This window comes from Hemicordylus capensis, chromosome 1 (assembly GCF_027244095.1).
Source record: "Hemicordylus capensis ecotype Gifberg chromosome 1, rHemCap1.1.pri, whole genome shotgun sequence".
In the NCBI taxonomy this organism is placed as follows: Eukaryota; Metazoa; Chordata; class Lepidosauria; order Squamata; family Cordylidae; genus Hemicordylus; species Hemicordylus capensis.
In genome coordinates, this window is record NC_069657.1 from 274,686,364 (window position 1) to 274,706,407 (window position 20,044).

Genomic DNA, 20,044 nt, shown 5'->3' on the forward strand with positions numbered 1-20,044 from the left:
TGTGAGTTCTGTAGGTTCATTATAGGTTTATATAACTCTCTTGTTACACATCACTTTTTAAATAAAAACTTTCATATGATGTACCTCTTTCTTGTAGAGATGGTGCTTCAGCTCTTGAATGTTTTTTGTTGCAGTTGTAGAAACCACATCTGTGTTAAAGCTCTCTGATAGCAGCAAGAGCTTCACAGCTTTCCCTTTGCATCTCACAAATACAAGGAGCAAACAAGACTGCAGAAAAGTATACAGGCAGGAAAACTGGTGGATAACATAACCTATGGCTGCAATCCTATGTACCTTTATTTGGAAGTAGGCCCTCTTGGAATCAGTGGTCGACATGTTCCACAGCATAACATGGGCGGTTCTGAACTACCCACACTACTGCAGACTGTTACGGAAGCATTGGTGGTCTTGAGGAAGAGCGCAAATATTTAAAGTAGCATGCCCACACTTTGGGAACACTACTTAATAATGGAAATAATGTAAGTAGCTCTTCTGAAGTACAGGCATGCTACTTTAAGTATCTGTGCTCTTGCAGAAGACCACTGGAGCTTCCTTGGGAGCCCATAGCAGCATGGAATGTGTTAGTCACTGAGACTGGCTTCTAGGGATGGGCCCGGACCGGTCCGGAGGCCATTAAAATAGCCTCCAGACCGGTTCGGGTTGGGGGGTCCCATTAAGAGCGGCGGGAGGGTTTACTTACCCCTCCCACCGTTTTCCCGATGTTGCACCGTAAAGTTTAGAGTAATTGGGGCGGCAGGACACCTCCCTGCCGCCCCTTCCCCGACGTTGCTTCAAAAGACTCCCAGGAGTCCTTTGCGCGTGCACGTCTCTGTGATGTGCGCGCGCAAAGGACTCAAGTCAGTTGAACAAGATCATTGATACTGTGGTGAATGTATGGGATTGGGACCAGCAGCTCTGAGAACCCAGAAAGGCAAATTGAGGCCTGTGTCTAAAGTTGCTGGTCTGCAGGAAACTGGAGTGTGAACTTTGGTTCTGCTGAGCCAAAGTAATTGAATGGATTTGATTATGCTATAGTCAAGGCCTGATGAGAAGGGAAATTTACCATGCCCTGCCTTGGAGTTGTTTTGCATTGTGCTATACTGATGCCAGTCATGAGAACTAGTTTGAAACTTGCTATGTTGATCATATTTAGAAGGTCTTAGAAAACCACATTTTAGATATCAGTAAATGTATGTATTGAAGTACATACTTTCGCACAGTAACTGCTGAGTTGCTTTTATATGAAATTTCCTGATAACATTTCATACATGCTTCTGCTAATAACATTCTTCCATGTTCTCTTAATAACATTTCTTAGAATTGAAGGCGCCAATGAAACTTTGGGAACTGACCACAGACTGGTCCAGCTAGGCATAAACAGGATTGTTGCCATCTGGACTTGTAAACAAGTCAGGCCTGGGACCCACTATGCCAATGATGGGAGACCAGGGAATTGTTTACATTAGGATGGAGACTTTAGCAGATTTGATTTGGCTGTTTTTGATTTGAGATCCGACAGGAGGCTTGAGGAGAGGTTATAAAAGGGGACATGCATACTCCTTCCAGGGTAGAAAAGGGAACATGCAGAGGAAAGGAGAAGCTGCCAAGGGAAGCTACTGAGACTCAGGGAGCTGGATGTCGGCCCTGACAAGGGAGAGACGTCCCCTGCCCCTTGGATTAATGGGTGAACAGAGCCTGTGTTCTCTAGCCATGGGCTTTTCACCTAAGCTGCCTGGACAGTTTCCAGCCCTCCCGGCGTTTTTCCTCAAGGCCTCCTGACCAAGCTACAGATGGCGCGGACTGGTAAATTTGTTTATCTACTAGGAATTGCCTTCAGTTCAGATTTCCAGTACTAACGTACCTTTCTGACTCTATCTCCTCTCTTTCCACCTGTGGAATCATTCTTCCCCCTCTGCTTTCTACCTGCATCCTTGCCTCGGCAGGCTGTCATTTCTCTTCCCCCTCTGTTCCCATCCCTCCCTCTCTCTCTCTCTCTCTCTCTGCTCTTGGCACACAATCATCACGTTAGTGCTGAGCTCTTAGCTCCCTCGCTCCCCTCTCGAGCCTAGCTGTTCGGCCCATGGATTGTTCATAGCTTTCTCCGTCTGTCTGCGCTGTGATGAAATGTTTTGCATTTTTGTGGTGAAAGCAGGGAGATAAGAGCTCGTTGCTAAGAGACAGAGCTTGCCAGCAGATTCTGAGAGAGATAGGAAAGTGTTTTCGTTCCTAGTCAGTGAGAGAAAATATGCTTTAGCTGTTAGCTCAGTACTGGTGAGAGAGAGAGCATGCTTCCTAATGCTGTTTGGTCCTAGTGAGAGAAATGACTTAATGTGGTTGAGAACTAAACATTACAATGAATAAATATTTTGCTTACATGCCCGCATGCTTAATTGCCTGAATGTAATCACAGTTTCAATAAAGCTTTTTAAATTCTAGTCTGTGTGGGACGCTTCTTATCTCCCCCCTTCCTCCCGTCTGCACATGATCTCAGGATAACAAATCAAAAGTAGTCAGGTTGGCTACTGTTGTGTTAGTGACAGCCAGGCTTCTCGCAACAATGCAATTATTATTATTATACAACACTTTTCAATGAAAAGTTCTCAAAGCAGCTTACATAGAAAAATAATAATACAAAGAAGATGGCTCCCTGTCCCCAAAGGGCTCACAATCTAAAAAGAAACACAAAGTAGACATCAGCAGCCACCACTGGAGGGATGCTGTGCTGGGGCTGAATAGGGACAGCCGCCATTTTGAAGAGGTGCTTTTTCACCCAGGTAGCAGAGGTAAATAGATTAATGTATTAATTTAACTAGCAGTTTAAATGATCAATATAACATGCCTCATTAACATGAAGCAGTCATTTTTGTACCTTGGTACATTAAATATGAAATTAGAAGAATCTACTTAATTAGCTTTTTCAAAAATTATATTATTTGTGAACATATTGGTTTAAAAATGTGGGGGGTTTTTGCTTTCACACTTCATTGTAATTACCCAATTTATATCAAGAAGTATATTTTAGAAGGCATAGCTAAATCCTTAGGCCAGGATCCAAATGGCCCTGTGTAGTTTTCTGCCCTTCATGCCTGCTGAAAAACCTCTATTGAAAATGGGAGGGAGCCCTTTGGAGCAGCATTCTATGTAAGGCAATCCTCATACACACATACACAGAGAGGTGCTTTGTAAACACACGCAGAGCTCTTTGGATCCCAGCCTTAATGGGTAGAATAAGGGAAATCACCACATGATATATTTTTATTTCCAGTTGCTATAGAAAAAGGTTTCCTATATTTCATGTTCACATTTGCAAGCTAACTGTTTGGAAACAAAAATATGTTTAAATGTCTGAAATTCTGTCAGATTCATTGTATTTTGCATGTATTTGAAGGAACCCATTCAAACATCTGGATACATTTGCAACTTTGAAGATTTAGAAATTAAGTCTGTTTTATTGGATGAAATTTTAAAGGTAAATACATTTTTTCTGGTCAACATTCTGTCTGTACCATTTTTTACAATAGCAGTTTTGCACAGAAATTCATGGTAGCTAAAATAACCTAAACATTTTTTTTTGCATATTTTTAGAATCCTGACCAACCTAATAAGGATTATATAATTAATTTTGAGATTAGATCACTACGGGACACTCGAACATTGATTGAGGAATTGGGGATTGAAGAGTCTTCCCAGTTCATCGAAGATAACCCGCATCCAAGACTCTGGTAAAACTCCATTTCAATACAAATTACAGTTGTATTTATCTGGGTTTAATAACATGTGTTAATTATCTGTTGTTTTGGTTCAGTGGTCATATTCCTCAGAGTAACACAGACAGTCCTGAGCCATCTGCGCTTCTGTGGACGTCTAAGGAACTGCTCGTGGTCTTGCACAGGAGCGCAGATTGTTAAAGCAGCAATCCTGTACTGTGGGAGTGCTACTGACATTGGAAACTAGAGCTCCCAATGTGCAGATGTGCTGCTTTAAGTATTTGCACTGTTGCGCTACATCTGCTGCAACAGTGGAGCCTCCAGCAGCTCAGGCTAGCTCGGAAGGCTAGCTGTGTTGCACTGCTGATCATGTGGGCCTGTGTGTGTGTGTGTGTGTGTGTGTGTGTGTGTGTGTGTGTGTGTGTGTGTGTGTATATATATATATATATATATATATATATATATATATATATATATATATATATAACAAGTTACATATTATAATAAGTCATTGTAACTTGTTATATATTACAAGTTATTAGAAAAGTAACTTGTTTGATATGAAAATATCAAATAATTTCAAGGACCTAAATGTTTGCTGCTTATCATAGTACTTTGAAATCCATTCCACACATTAGGCCCCTTCACAATACTACATGGGGTTGGTTTGGATTGGGGATGATCTCCTACCCCGTTGCAGACAGATGAGCAGAACTTCCATTTGGCTCTGCAAACCTTGCAGGCAAATGACTGGCATTCACATCTCCATTGCAGAAATAGGGAGCTATGTCCTATAGTGCACTGCACTCCCAGTACACTGGGAATTCTGATTACATCATTAGCTGTCGTCTGATTGACTGAGGAGGGGCAAGAGGTGGGCCCAGCCCTATTGAAGGCATTCAAGGGGAAGAATCATAGTGTGTGCTTTGCAGAGTGGCACATTCACAGATGGAAGCCCTTGTAGCCACAGTACTCTATTGTTTTAATGGCTGCTGGGTCCTGGGAACAACCTAAGATGCTGTGTGCATCCAGCCGACCAAGGTAAGAGGGCTCTGTTGTCCTACTATCTTGATTTAGAGCAGGGTAGAGGATCTGGGTTACAAAGATTTGGGAAAGCTGAGTTGGCAGGATTCCCGTGGCTCCACATGATCCTGAATAGCTGGGTTGATGGTTATGAGAACAGCCTCACTATGTACGGTAGCAGTAAATTTGATCCTCAAAATCCTGACTGCAAGCCAGGGCCAGTTCTAGCTACCTGGTGAGTGTATTGTACAAAGTATGGGCTGACAAATATGCTTGCCATATCTTACATATACAGCTAAAAATGATGATGTCTAGTGCTACTCTTAGAATAATTAAAAAGCTGGCTTGTAGATTTCTCTTTCTCATGCGAGAGGAAAGCAAGTTGCTAATGTGGCATCTGAAAGCTATGTATCATTCCTGAGAGTGGATTGTGCAGTTTTTCAGTTAGCTGAAATATGCAAACATAAAGAGCCTTATCCCTGTTTTTTACTTCTTGACTAGCATGACTGTGATTTTTGTAAATCTTACAGATCTGTAAGTTTCTCACAGATATTCTTGTTCACTGCTTGCTTCTCTCTCAACAAGTGTTCCCTTTCCAACTGGAAGCAAGTGAAAAATCAACAGTACAGAATAGCCTGCACATTCCCAAATCTGTGCCATTCCCTTACTATGCCATCCTTCTCTCGGCTTATTACCTCCTAGTTAATTGCATATTCTGTCCAATCCTAGTTCCCTGCTTGTGGGATCTCCAGCCTTGTTTTCCAGCCCCCATCCTGCTGCTGAACTGTTGAACTCGGCAGCCCTGCCTATTCTCCTGTCAGTACTGCACAACTCTTCCATGCTTTAGAGCCTATGTGAAGTTTTTCTCCCACCCAAACTGACATTTCACTTCCTCTCAAAATCTCCGCTGTCACTATTCTGTTGCTGCCACCTTCCCGTGAACAGTTATTTTGTCAGTTAGAATTCTGTGACATCACATCTGTGCCAGTTTATGGGCAGCCATAGTTGTGTAGCCCAGTATGTATAAGATGTTTGCATTTTGGTATCATTATAGAGCTGGCCATTCTTCAGGAGCCAGACAAATGGGTAGCATCCATATTAAGGGAATTCAGCCAAGAAATAATGAACATTGGGAACTCTAATCTTGATATGTTCGGTCACTGAACCAATTACCTTAGGCAGCCCATCCCTTATAAGGTGGCCTTTTCTAGATAAAACACGTGTGTCCTTTATGCAGGCGTTTACTGGCTGAAGCAGCTCTCCAGAGGCTAGATCTCCAGACTGCTGAGCAAGCATTTGTGCGCTACAAAGATTACCAAGGTATTCGGTTTGTAAAGCGCCTTGGCAACCTACAGAGTGAATCAATGAAGCAAGCTGAAGTGGCAGCTTATTTTGGCAGATTTGAAGAAGCTGAAAGGATGTACTTGGACCTGGACAGAAGGTAATTGCGTAGGATAAACTTAAATTGACAGGAAGATTTCTCAACTGCACAGTAGCACAACTGATGGCAGGGAGTAGTTTCCACCCTTTGCGGATGGATTCAGAAGTGTGAGCACCATGCAAGTAAACCAAGTTCCTGTTTCTCTGAGTTGCAGTTCACATGACTCAAAAGATGAAGGAAAAAGAAAGAGGCATGTGTGGAGCTGAGAAGGACATCACTAGATGTGGTAGAACCAGTATGAACTAAAGCTTTGGTTTGAGGCAAAGTAAGCCACCTTTAAAACTTAATATTGGCACTTTTGCATTTATACAGAGCTTGGCAGGTTCAAAACATATCATAAACACCATCTTAGCCATCCTTACAACAGCCCTGTGTCAGGCAGACCTGTATGATGCAAATGGAGGCTGAGGCTGCCCAGGATAACCTAGTGACATCATGGTTAAGATGAAACTCCTCGTTCATAGCTCTGTCTTTTAGCGCAAGTGACATCTACAGTATCTTTTCATGCTTTTTGCTTCCAGACAAGCTTTAGAACATGTTTTGATAAAGAATTTTAGAAGTGACTTACTTTTGTGTTTACTAAAGTCACATATTTGTCATATTTGCAGAGATCTTGCGATTAATTTACGGATAAAACTAGGAGACGGGTTCCGAGTATTGCAACTATTGAAAACAGGCTCAGGACATGCAGATGATAGTCTTCTTGAACAAGCACACAATGCAATTGGAGACTACTTTGCAGATAGACAAAAATGGTATGTTCATAACTTGAGGTCATAAATGATTGCAGCTCCCTCCTATTTCAGACTGGTACTTAGGTCTCCTTTGAGCTTTTCTTTATGCAGGAATTGGAGATGGCGGGTTAATTTGTTCCCTGTAGCTCTCCAGTGGATTTATTTGTAATTTGTGTTATTTGAGAGAAGTACAGAGACTTATTCCATTTTGATAACTGGAATATAAGATTTATCGGTTTTTCCCATTTTGTCATTAGTGCCACATAGCTTTTTCAAAGTAAATTCTAGCTGGCACAACACTTAAAATAATCTTGATAGATTGATAGTCTGTGGGTTAGACTTATTTGACTGCACTGTGCCTATAACAAGCTGGTTCTACTAACCAGTGGTCAGAGCTCTTTTTTATTTTCATAGGATGAATGCTGTTCCGTATTATGTACAAGGCAGAAACCAAGAACGTTTGGCTGAATGCTACTATATGTTAGAAGATTATCAAGGCTTAGAGGATTTGGCGAACTCCCTTCCAGAAAACAACAAGCTGCTTCCTGTAAGAAAAGAAGACTCCTTGTTTGTGATAACTCTGTGCAGTTTTACCTAAATAAAAGTTTTTTCATCTGAAAAAATGTCCACTGCACTACCAGTAATCTCATTCTGCTGAGGATAGAAACAGCAGGGACATTAGTGGAAAGTTATTTATTTATTTTTACATTTATATCCTGTTCTTCCTTCAGGGAGCCCAGAGTGGTATACATGGTTCTGTTTATCCTCACAACAATCCTGTGAGGTATGTTAGGCTGAGAGGGACTGTGAGTCAACCAGTGAGTTTAATAGTTGTTCCTTATGCTGAAAGAAAATGTCTGTTGGAATAACTTAATATCATCTGATAATTAACCACTGGTTATGCAAATCAGATTCCATGTATTACCTGTTCTGAACTTTAGAAGTAAATAAAAATGCAGACATCTTTGCAAAAGCTTACTTTTCATTTTATGTGATCTTTTAGACCATAACAACCTCAGGCATATTCATTCCTAGCTATCTTCATAATGCTGAATTTTCTAAGATAAATACCAAATTCAAGTTGAAAGAATGCCAGCTGTAAGTAAAAAGGGAATTTTGTCTGAAGGAAAGTGTTGTGTTGCAGATCAAAAAGCAAAAACAAAATATATCAGTTTATGACAACGACAAATATTTATATATCACTTTTCAACAAAAAGTTCCCAAAGTGGTTTAGATAGATATAAATGAATATATAAATTGGCTCCCTGTCCCCAAACGTCTCACAGTCTAAAAAAGAAACTTAAGATAGACACCAGCAACAGCCATTGGAGGGGTGCTGTGCTGAGGATGGATAGGGCCAGTTGCTCTCCCCCTGCTAAATAAAGAGAATCACCACTTTTAAAAGGTGCCTCTTTGCTCAGTTAGCAGGGGTTTACTGTTTAAATGTTTTCAGGATTTGTCAAAAGTGCAAAAAAGTAAATTATGAAGATGGAATGGCATTACCACTACTGCTTACTGTGAAAATTCATTTTTGAGCATTTTATGATGATGATATCTGTCAAAGTAGGCTCTTGTCAAGCATATGCCAGAGTATATGGGTTAGCTCCTAATTAGTACCTCCATGAACAGAAGACATTTCCCTTGTGCCCAGGGGGAGGCGAAAATTTTGCCAATCTCCCCCTTCCCTCTGTACTCCTCTAATGTGCTCCTCAGGGTCCAGGGGAAATATGTCTTCAGGGATATTTTCCCAACACCATAGGAGGCTGTTGAGGGATGGGAGACAATTGCCCTGTAATGAATGTCTTCTGTTTACAGAAGAAGAAATTGGAATCCAATTCAATATGCTGCCATTTAGGGCAGGGCTGCACAACTTCAGCCCACATTCAGATGTTCAGCACAACTCCCTTCATCCCTGGCTATTGACCACTGTGGCTGGGGAAGATGAGCATTGTAGTTCTAAAACAGCTGGAGGGCCAAAATTCGGCAGCCCTGGTTTGAGTATCAAAAGACTGTTGTTTTGATTTTACAGACTGGCAAAGCTACTCTTACAGAATGTTAGTAATATTCTGATGTCTCTTGCAGGATATTGCCCATAAGTTTGTTACCGTGGGTATGTGTGAACAAGCCGTAACAGCCTTTCTCAAAAGCAACAGAGCAAAGGATGCTGTAGATACCTGTGTACATCTCAATCAGGTAAAACCATAAGCCATAAGCAGAAGATGCTGCACTGTGAGTTTATTCGGATGTTACTGGAATTGTACATCTCAACATCATTGTTTCCCAGTTACCTCTTGATATCCGTTATCCAATAGGTTAGAATGCTGTCATCTAGATATTTATACTGACAAGTTGTTTGTAACCTCCTATATCGTATTACCGTATTACATGATTGTATTTCCCAGTGTCTTTTGACTTTCCTGAAAGCAGCTGTGGGGGTGTCTTTAAACCTTTCCCCTGTGCCAGTTTGATTCCACGACACAAATCATTCCTAAAGTTGTTGTGGGGGAAGGGTTAAGTTGTGAATCAGTACAGGGCAAGAAGGTTAAGCCCGCATACACCCCTGACAGCCCTGAAGAATATTGCATCATATCCTATGCACGGGGAGCCCCACATAGAAGCCTTTGGAGAAAGTAAAAATAAAAAATTTGGAGTTCCAATCACAGAACTGCTGACAACATCTAGTTTGGTCCTGAATGTAAATGTGCAATTTTTGATCAGTTAAGATATTTGTATTCATTATTGTGTAACATACAGTAAAGGACTGTAAAGTATCCGCAGGTCAGAGGTGACTGGAAATGACCTTGGAGGTCATTTCCGGCCTCCATTTTGACATAGGAAGCCATTTTGTGGCTCTCTATTTAAAAAAAGGGGGGGGGGCAAAGAAATGGCAATTTTGGGCCAATTTTCAACTCAAACAGCATTGTTTGACTGCTGGAGACCCATGGAGCACTGCATTTCTAGGGCTGTTTAGCCCCATTTTTAAAAGGGAAGCTTTTTTTAAAAGGCGATTTCAGGCCAATTTTCCTCTCCTGGAACCTAATCCCCACATTCCCATTGTACCAATAGCCCAGTATTTGCAGTTTCCATATCTGTGGTAGTAGTAGCGGAGAACGGAACTCCTGCAAATACTGAGGTTCTCCTGTAATAGTTAAAATGCTTTCTTGTATAGTCTAAGGATATGAATCCCCACTTGCTGAAGCTAAAGAGCTCTGGGTCTGATAAGTGCCTGTTTGGGAGATCACTTTGGAATCTTATGCATACTGCCTTGAATTCCATTGTGGAAGAAAGGCAGGATATAAATGTAATAAAATAAAATAAACAGTTGCTGTTGCATAGTTCAGGGCCATGTTCTGATTTCTCATTCAAGTAGCCCAATCCCAGTTGCACTGGATTGCATTGCTTAAATAGTCATTGTCTGATATCCCATGTGAGATAAGCAGAGTTTTCTCTTCATCAAACAATAATGAACCGCCCCGAGACTTTGGTTTGGGGCGGTATATAAATGTAATAAATAAAAATAAATAATAAATAATACTTGTTAAAGCCCCTGCAGCTCCATAAACACAAAAGCGGCAATAGGAAGCCATATAAAAGATCTGTCAGTGACCTTAGTCTTTGCAATGCAACACCATTTTGTGGAAGAAAACCCTTTACTGGCTTGGGAGTTGGTCCCAGAGCAGCATCATAAAATGTGGTGTGTTGTAAGTCTTGGAAACCTAATGTCTGAGCATATATGTTTGAAAGCTTAGATTGAGCTGTACCAGAACTTTAGATTGGGCCTTCGAACAGTTGTGCCATTGAATGATTGCTGTTTTTGTTTCTAGTGGAGCAAAGCTGTTGAACTGGCTAAACAACACAATATGAAAGAGATTGGTTCCCTGCTAGCTAGATATGCATCGCATTTATTGGAAAAGAATAAACCCCTTGATGCTGTTGAATTGTATCGTAAAGCTAATTATTTCTTTGATGCCGCTAAGCTCATGTTCAAGGTACTGTTACTGTGGGATAACTGGTGAATAACATACATAAACATTTACACAACTTTTTTTGTAGCATGGCACTCATGAGATAGAAGTTGGCATTATTTTGTGTATTTGTGGTTCGGTTTTCCAGAATGATATGCTTTGCTGCTGTTTCTGGGAACAAATCCCTATATATTTCCCATTACACACTGGATTGTCTCCAGGGGAAGCCCTTTGTGAACATTTTCATTGGGAAAACTGGACAGGGAAAGGGGTTAACTGACATACATACATATACATACATACACACATATATTCTCTCTCTCTCTCTCTCTCTCTCTCTCTCTCTCATCCAGATGCAGATTGAGGCCACATGTCGCTGCTTTTTTAGCAAGTTCAAAACAGCAGAAAAACAGTTATGCTCTATTTTTACATTTATATCCTGCTCTTTTACATTTATATCCTCTCTCCCTCTTTCCCAACTTTCTCTCCCTCCCTAGGGTGGACAGCCACTACCACACTTGGGTCTGTTAATAGAATATATAACAATATATTGGTTGTTGTAATCTGCTTTTTGAGCCTTTAGGCCTTTACACCCTTGAGTTATAAAGAAAAACAACTGAAAAGCTGTACTTTTTAGCAATATGGGGTTTTTTTATGCTTCTCTGTAAAAGGTTGCAGATGAAGAGGCTAAAAAGAAGACCAAACCTTTGCGTGTTAAAAAGCTATATGTCATGTCAGCTTTACTTGTGGAGCAATACCATGAACAAATGAAAAACTCACAGCGTGGAAAAGTAAAAGGAAAGACTTCAGAGGTACAGTGTCTAAATGCTTGATCATTCCCTAGCATGAAAGCAAGCCTTACCTTCTGAAGCTCGTGTTTCTGAAAAGGCCCACATAGAGATGGCATCAAGTCTTGGTTTCTTTCTTATTATTCCCCTCAGCTACATGTTATATATTATTTACAAAATAGTTTTTCTGGAGCATGAGGTCCAGCAAAAGATTTTAAGGGCTGTGGGCAGAAACTTTGCAAGTCCGTCCCCACATCAGTGGTCCCTCTAATTTTTTTTGTCTCTGTGTGGAATGAGTTTTGTTCTGGGCGGCAGTATCAAGGCAATGTGTGTGCACCTGCATTCAGAATGGGGCCTTCCTGATTCAACCTGAGCGGGATCTAAATTGAACTGAGCGGACATCCAAAAACTTGTGAGCACGCACACGTGCTCATGCCTTAGAGGAAACAGTGCCCCGCATGCTTCTTTCCTCTGCTCACAATTCCTGAGCAACTCTCACAGAAAATTCCCAGTGGCACTTCTCACGTTAGTCATTTAGGGCAGACATTTGGACAGAGCTAAATCTTTCTTCCCTCTGTTGTAACTTTGTTTTCAGGTTACTTCAGCATTAGCTGGTTTGCTTGAGGAAGATGTCCTTTCTTCAGATAGCCGACTAATTGATAATGCTTGGCGAGGAGCTGAAGCTTACCATTATTTTATTCTTGCCCAAAGGCAGCTCTACGAAGGTTACGTAGATACAGCAATGAAGACAGGTGGAGTTACTCTTTACTAGTATTATTAACTGTTGTCTATATTGACATTAAATTCACAATCCACTATGTCCCAAACGCTCATAGAAATTAGACATCAGTTATTAAACTGAACATATTTGCTTATCAGAGTTCCATCAGACAGGTATTTGGCCATGATCCAAAACTCTGCTGCAGGGCTCAGCTGTGAAGCTTGCAGGGGTTGCTCTGTTCTCCACATTGTCTAAAAGTCCAAGGAGTATTCTTCGCACATTGGGAAATCCACTGAAGTCCCTGCATACCCACCAAATATTGGGATTGATTGGAATAATTGTGTTTGAATGGATATTGACAATCTAAGAAGATTGCCTAAAAAACCCAATAGCCTTTGCAATTAACACATTTGCCCCAGTCTTGCAATTTGGTGCAAATATGTGAGGTCTGATGTACATAGGAGATCTCTCATGCTAGGATTTTCCCATTCATTTAAGTGGAAGGGCCAGGTCCAAACAAACATTCTTTTGCATGCACCAAACCACTTCCTTTAGAATGAACAGAACTCTTTGTTTCAGGTTTTATCATCTGAACCCATGCAGTGGCAGAAATCACAGTTTGTTTATGGCTGTCTAACCATAGTTTGAAGTTGTATAGTTTGAAGTACAAACTATACTGGTTTGTATAGTTCAAACCATAGTTTGAAGTCTAAGCTAAGTTTGAAGTTGTATTGTGTACCTAGGTTTGGCCTAACCTTAGTTCCACAATACGTCTGAATGCACAAACAGAGCTTGTGTCTTTGACTTTTGCTCACAGACCAGCCATGAAATATGGCCATTCTAGACTATAAGCACCTCTCACAGGTGCTGTCACAAAACCTCCCTTCTGTCCTGTCTCCAATATTTGCCTAGAAACAAAGTTGCTGACAGGACTCACCTTTCATTTATTCATTCATTCAGCACATTTATATACTGCCAGACTCATGGTGGCTCAATCCAGAGCCTTTTTACCAGAGACAATTAAAGATCTCTCTGTCTTCCCATTAATTTAATTCCCCTCCCTACCAGAGCTGAAGTACAGCAGCAGCCCAGTGTCCCTGCAATGGGCTGGATATTTCCAGCTATAGTGAGCTCTGTTTCCCAATATGATCTTTTTCTCCATGTCAGTTATTTATTCCAATTTTTACCCAAAAGAGTGGAGCTGATAAGCTCCATGTTTTTTGCTGGTTAGCTCAGGGGATACTGCTGCCCCACTTCCAGGGTTCCTGAGGGGAACCTATGTGAAGTGTTTGTATGGGGGGAGTGGTGGGGAGATACTTCTGCTCTCTCTGTAGTGCCACTGCTGAAAAAGCCCCCAAGCAACAGCATTCATGAATGAGGGATCTAGATCAAGGTATGTTGAGAGCCATAAGAATGGGTACTGCCCCTGCACAGGACACTCACAATAGACTGCTGCATTTTGTTGAGGTGACTGAGCCCCGCCTCAATGTCTACAGCGTGCTATTTAAAGGTGGGCCAGGCACCATGTTCTTCTGTTCTTTTCTGTCATCAGGAAAGCCCCCTCCATCAACCGTCAAGGAGGGACAGTGTTCTGATGTCTTTGTGCACTCAGCCAGCAATTATAGCATTGGTGCATCAGGTCTACCAGATAGCCATCCACATAATTGCCTGGACATCATCCTGGCAGACAACTTAAGTCAAAATTTGCCACACCAACAACAACATGAATGGGAAATCAAGAGAGATTATATTTCACCTCTCTTCATGAGCTGGATAACACCAACTATAGACTTTGGGGAACACAAAGTGCACTGATTTCTGCTCCAGGGCAGGTACCTGAAATCACTGGGGGATGCCTTCCAGTTGGACTGGAAGCAGGAGATCCTGTATATGTTTCCACCACGACCACTGATCAGCCAAGTGGTTGCCCACCTTCTGACTGCTCCTACATCATGTATCCTGGTGACTCCATGGTGGCCAAGGCAACCATGGTTTCCTCAGATACTCAAACTGTCAACAGACCTGTATCAGAGTCTACCACAAGAGGTGGATCTCCTGACACTAGGCCATGGCAACGTCTTGCATCCAGACATTCTCACTTTCCGTCTAACAGCATGGTGCACTGGCTTTTGAATAAAATCCTACTTAACCAAAGGAAGTCTTCCACCGAACGAAATTACCATAGTAAGTGGCTTCATTTCAGAGCTTATGCAAGGACTAAAGGTTTTCAATCTAGACAAGTCACGATCAAGGACGTGCTCCTCTACTTGACTAATCTAAAATCACATGGGTGGACTAATTTATCTTTAAAGGTGCATCTAGCAAGCAACACTCTCTTCAAAACATTCATGCTGTGATGGGAAGACTCTCTTATTGCACCCAGATAGTAAGGCTTTCCTGAAAGGCCTCATGAACTTGTATCCACCTATTCACATTCATGTTGAACAGTGGAGCATATCCTTGGTCCTTTCGAATTTAACTGAGGCCCCATTTGAACCAATGAGTTCTGGATCTATCAAGCTAGTGACTTTAAATACTGCCTTCTTGCTTTCTATATCTACGACCAAACGTGAGTGCTAATGTGTATGGACCCAGCCTTTTTACCCAAGGTAGTGTCCCACATCATCCAGGACATTGTTCTCCCTACATTCTTCATGAATCTATCTACACCTTTAGAATGTGCAATGCACTCCTTGGATGTGCGGAGGGCACTTTTATATTACCTGGACCACACTACAGGCTTCAGACCCACCAAGAGTTTATTTGTGACATACAAGGACTCTTGCTTCTGCATTTCCAGACAAAGAATGTCGAGATGGCTAGTTGATCTTATTATGCAGAACATGCAACTGCCTGAAGCAATCAAGGCCCCTCTACCTGTGCCTACCTTCTTCAGCTGCACACCTAACTCCAAAAGCAGGTGGAAAGTGTTTGAGAAATTGATTAAAACCTGTGGAATTTGTGTGATCCATTTTTATCACAAAGGCTATGCACGGGTTACATCATTGCGGCTGGTTACTACTTGGCAATCTGTATGTACCCTTTTTGCATAGGCCTTGTGCCCTAGCTTAGAACATAGATGTCATCAGTAAGAAAGGGAAGTAAGTTCTGAGAAAATCTAAGTAAGATGTCTGTTCATGGTCTAGATAAGGTAGCCCATGACATGTCAGTAAGTCTGGCTTTAACAGAAAACCAAACATGCTTAACTGACTTTAAGAAATTAAAAAAATGGTCCTGACTGACAGTTGAAAGGAACCTTTTGGAATATCAGGAATATAATGGGTGCACAGTTTTTATGGGTTAAGGGGCTTCTCCAATGTAATGCCCTATCATAGAACAGACAAATAACATATATGCCTGAAATCCTGAAACAGCTTCTTAGATGTAAATGTAACTAATTACAGAAAAGCATAAGCATTATCATTGTAAATGATTTTATGAAAGCTCCTGAATATTAACAATTGGGGTCACCACTTTCTACATCTACACTTTCTTCATGGTGCCTTGTGGAGGATGGTCACCATTCACTGGCAAACGTCTTGATATGCTACTGTCTTATAAAGATAGTATGCTGTGGATTGTGAATTGGCTGTTAGCCAGTCCACCCCAGGTAATGTCTGTCCTTGCTATTTTGAATCTTTTGTTGTCTGTCTAATTTTAACCAGCGCAACTGCTGTGCTGGAACTGGTAAACTCTAAATAAATGTTTATAATTTATTTCTGGGTTTGTGCTCCACCTCTCATTCAGTGGAAAACCAACTAGGACAGGATCCATCCCAACAGCCAAGCCCTAGCCAGGCAGGCTGAGACAGAAAACTAATTTATGGAATAAGGGAATTAAGATTAAATTCCTACAAAAGGGCTGAGGGAGCTCATTCCAGAAGATGCTGCCCCAATGGTTGGGAAGTGGGTGATGGGTAGAAGGCATGCCAGTCACAGGGTAGAGCAAAGCAGCCTGGAATTGCATATGGGCTCTCTTCATGGGAGGGGGACGATGTGGCAGGCCACTTACAAACCATGGTGAAGGCCAAGTACCTGAGATTGTTGATCCACTACAGCACTGTCTTCCATTTATTTCATAAACCCAATTAAATTGTACCGAGGTTGTTCATGACGTCTTTACCATACCAAAAAGTGTAGATCAGAGTGCTTGGATGCAAGCCATTGGTTTTAATGGATAAAAAGAATAGTTTTTCTGCCATTCAATTGCCTTTGTTAACTGAACAAGTAAATACATTGAAATCTTCTTGTCCTCTATTTTACAGCCCTTCATCTGAGGGATTATGAAGATATTATTCCTGCAGTAGAGATATATTCCTTATTGGCTCTCTGTGCATGTGCCAACAGAGCATTTGGTACCTGTTCAAAAGCATTTGTTAAACTTGAAGTTTTAGAAACCCTTAGCGCAGAACAGAGGCAGCAGTATGAAGATCTTGCCCTGCAGATTTTCACTAAACACTATTCTAAAGACAACAAAAAGTCAGAGTTGGATGGCCTTCTTGAAGAGTAAGTTGACTGCTTTTATTCTTAGGGGGTGCTACGGGATGGGGCCATAGTTCAGCAGCAGAGCATCTGTGTAGCATTCACAAGGCCCCAGATCCCTGATATTTACAGGTACGGCTGAGAAAAATCCCTATCTGAACTTCTGCCAAGCCGCAGTCATTCAGTGTAGACAATACTGAGCTAGCTGGACCAATGGTCTGACTCAGTAAATGGAAGCTTCTTGTTTCTTTCTTTTATTGTCTTGCTAAATAATGTGGCAGTGAAATGGCTGGGATGACAGCTACAGGGATGATGGAGAAAAACCCTGATAAGTGTGAGCAAATGCATGGCAGAGGCATTTTAGGGCCTACTCTGTGGTGATGAAGATGGCTGCCCATTCCTTTTGCTATGTAAACCTTGTTCTTTAAAAAAATAGTGTGTCAATATTCTTAATAATCATCATCCCAAATGGCTTTATCCATTCATCATTTGAGTCCATGTCTCATATTCCCCTGCGTTCAGAATTTCAAGAGAGAACCTTTTCAGCCATGGTGCCATGTGTATGTGATTCCCGCCAGAGGATGGCCCACCTGGCCCTGTCACTGCTTGCCTTTTGGAAAACCTGACACTTTAGGACAGCTTTTGAGCAGATGGTGCTCTGTTTTTATGTGCTATTTTTACAGTGCTGTTTTGGTGTGTTTTGTGCATTGTTGCAGTTTTTCTTGTATTCCTTGTTTATAGTCTTATATATACGTTTCCTTGGGACTGTTCAAGACCAAAGGTGTGGAGTATTAAATACAGTAAAAAATAAATTAATAATAATAATTAACAATTATAGGAAATTCTTCATTTATATGCTGCAACTCTTTGGTGGCTACTTCTAAAAGTAATTGTGTTGTGCATATTACAACTTCATTTTTAATAATCTCATCTTTGAATAGAAAGACTCATGTTTTAATTAAAAACAAGACTGTCTTACCAAGTTATGTTTCAAAAATGTCCCCCCCACCCCGCCTTCCTTGTATTTAACAGAGGAGAAGGGAAGCTTCCAACATGTGTTGCTACAGGAAGACCCATCACAGAGTATCAGTTCTGGATGTGCAGTGTGTGCAAACACTGTGTGCAGGCTCAAGAAATCAGCAATTACAACTTCTGCCCCCTCTGCCACAGCTCAGTAGCCTAATAATAGGGGAAAGAATGGCCCATTTTGGTATGTACAGCAAGTGCAACTGTATATGGTTTGAAATGTTTAGAAAGATGGTTCTAAGGAGAATTAAATGCTGAAACAAGACAGTGATGTCTCTCATCTGTGCCTATTAAGACAGAATTAATCCAGATCCTTTCTTTAAAACTGCCTCAACCTGGAAAGGCTTTTTTCTTCTTCTTCTTCTTCTTGTATAAAGGCAGTATATAGACCTCTCCAAACAAAATGAATGCCTACCCTACGCCTCTGTGTTTACTTAGAAACACTTTCTACTTTATGATCCCTTCATTTTTTATTTTTATGTACTCTATATATTAGAATAATTTTCCAAAATCATAAGGAAGAATTCTTGAAAGAAATAATTTTGCACCCAATGTTGTTAACAAAACCATTCCCCCACCCCACCCTGCTCTTTGGCTCTTTTACAGTTAGATGGAAATGCCATAATCAGTTACATTTCCTAAAATAATTATGCCGATTATGTCATTTTCTAAGCACCAAATGGGGAAAGTGTCATAGCTTAAATTAAAAGTCCAGAAACTGAGATCTCTACATAGTTGTCCTAACCCGGTGGTCAGTTTGGGGGGCGGGGGGAGAAAAAGATCAATCCAACACTTATTTCCCTCCCCCCAACATCTGATTTCCAGAATATTTGCTGTTTTGAACTGCTCCTTGCACACAATCCAGCTGTTGGATTGGACAGCACAACCTGAAACCAGCTGAGCACAAATGCTTCCTTCTCCCTTTCCACTTTCCCTTTCAGCCTTCCAATCACGGAAAGAATCTATTATCTTCTGGAAATGCTGAAGCTTGGATAGCAGGTGGGCGGAGTGTCTGAGCACATTGGCACTAGGACAGGGCTTGCAGGCATGCTCTCAGGATGCTGCATGTGAGTGAAGTGTCCCTGCAAAGTGAGAAGGCAAAGGACTAAGGGAGTATGCAGGCTCAGCAGGTTTCAGGTCTTATTTCATAACCCAACAAACCAAGGTGTGTGTGGCGGGGGCGGTGGGGGATGTTGCATAGTCTGAACCAGCCCTGCATGTTACATCTGACAAAATTGTCTATTACTTGAGACTTTTTAAACAAGATTATATTAACTTGTATATGGACAGTGAAATGTATGTATCCAGTAGTTGACTCTGAGGTCAACTTTCTTTGTTTTTGTTTGTTTTTTGTACAGGGGAAAAAACTTAAGAAAAGTAGTATACTATATAAATAAAATATTTTCTAGTTCAATATTTTGCGAACTTGACTTTCTTTGACTGAAATATGATTATTGAAATACACTTAAGGAAATAAATGAATAATGGGCAGCATTAAGACTGAGTTAGCTGTCTTATTGGTTTTATATATGGAGTTACTATTACTATAGACAATTAAATGGACCTGTGTACTGGGTACAAATGCCAAAGACATGAAACAGTGTTATTTATGAATGAATGAAGGGAAGGGGAAGGGGAGGAAGATTGACTATTTGACCTAGTTTTAGTTACTTTGAGGCATAAGAGTTACTTTGAAGCTGTGGTTCATAAGAATACCATCTCCCTTACCAGGGCCCCTGTGAGATAGTTGACTTATATTGAGTGTGTATTTCTGAGGCTGGGAACTAGGGGTAGATTTGGGATTCTGCTGGTGTACTGTCCACCCCGCTGACTCCCTAACTGAGCTGACGGAGCTGGTCGCAGAGTTGGTGTTGGTCTCCAAGACTTTTGGTGTTGGGAGATTTCAATATCCACTTTGGGACTGGCTTGTCTGGTGCAGCTCAGGAGTTCATAGCAGACATGACAATTATGGGCCTATCCCAATTAGTTTTTGAACACACACTCAGTTTGGTCTTTTGTTCGGATCAGAGGGGTGTTCCATGGGTGGGAGATCCTGTGGTTTCCCTGTTGTCATGGATTGACCACTACCTGGTTAAGGTTGTTTTCACAGCCACAATCCATCCCTGCAGGGGTGGCGGACCTATTAGGATGGTCTGCC

At 41.3% G+C, this 20,044-nt stretch overlaps 1 protein-coding gene across 4 annotated transcripts in view; it reads left to right on the forward strand.

Annotated features, from left to right (window-relative positions):
• Nucleotides 1-19,300, forward strand: part of WDR35 (WD repeat domain 35) — a 59,452-nt gene extending 40,152 nt beyond the window's left edge. For 2 of the 4 annotated variants that reach the window (XM_053285306.1, XM_053285308.1), the window contains 11 exons: nt 3,389-3,469; nt 3,586-3,722; nt 5,968-6,171; nt 6,780-6,926; nt 7,320-7,452; nt 8,988-9,098; nt 10,730-10,894; nt 11,542-11,682; nt 12,254-12,410; nt 16,644-16,884; nt 17,893-19,300. In XM_053285306.1, the coding sequence (XP_053141281.1) occupies nt 3,389-3,469; nt 3,586-3,722; nt 5,968-6,171; nt 6,780-6,926; nt 7,320-7,452; nt 8,988-9,098; nt 10,730-10,894; nt 11,542-11,682; nt 12,254-12,410; nt 16,644-16,884; nt 17,893-18,043 (1,668 nt within the window). In that variant the 3' untranslated portion in view covers nt 18,044-19,300. Of the gene's footprint in view, nt 1-3,388; nt 3,470-3,585; nt 3,723-5,967; nt 6,172-6,779; nt 6,927-7,319; nt 7,453-8,987; nt 9,099-10,729; nt 10,895-11,541; nt 11,683-12,253; nt 12,411-16,643; nt 16,885-17,892 lie in introns of those variants that run through there. The other 2 variants (XM_053285307.1, XM_053285309.1) reach the window with 2 other exon arrangements.
• Nucleotides 19,301-20,044: the final 744 nt, after the last annotated feature.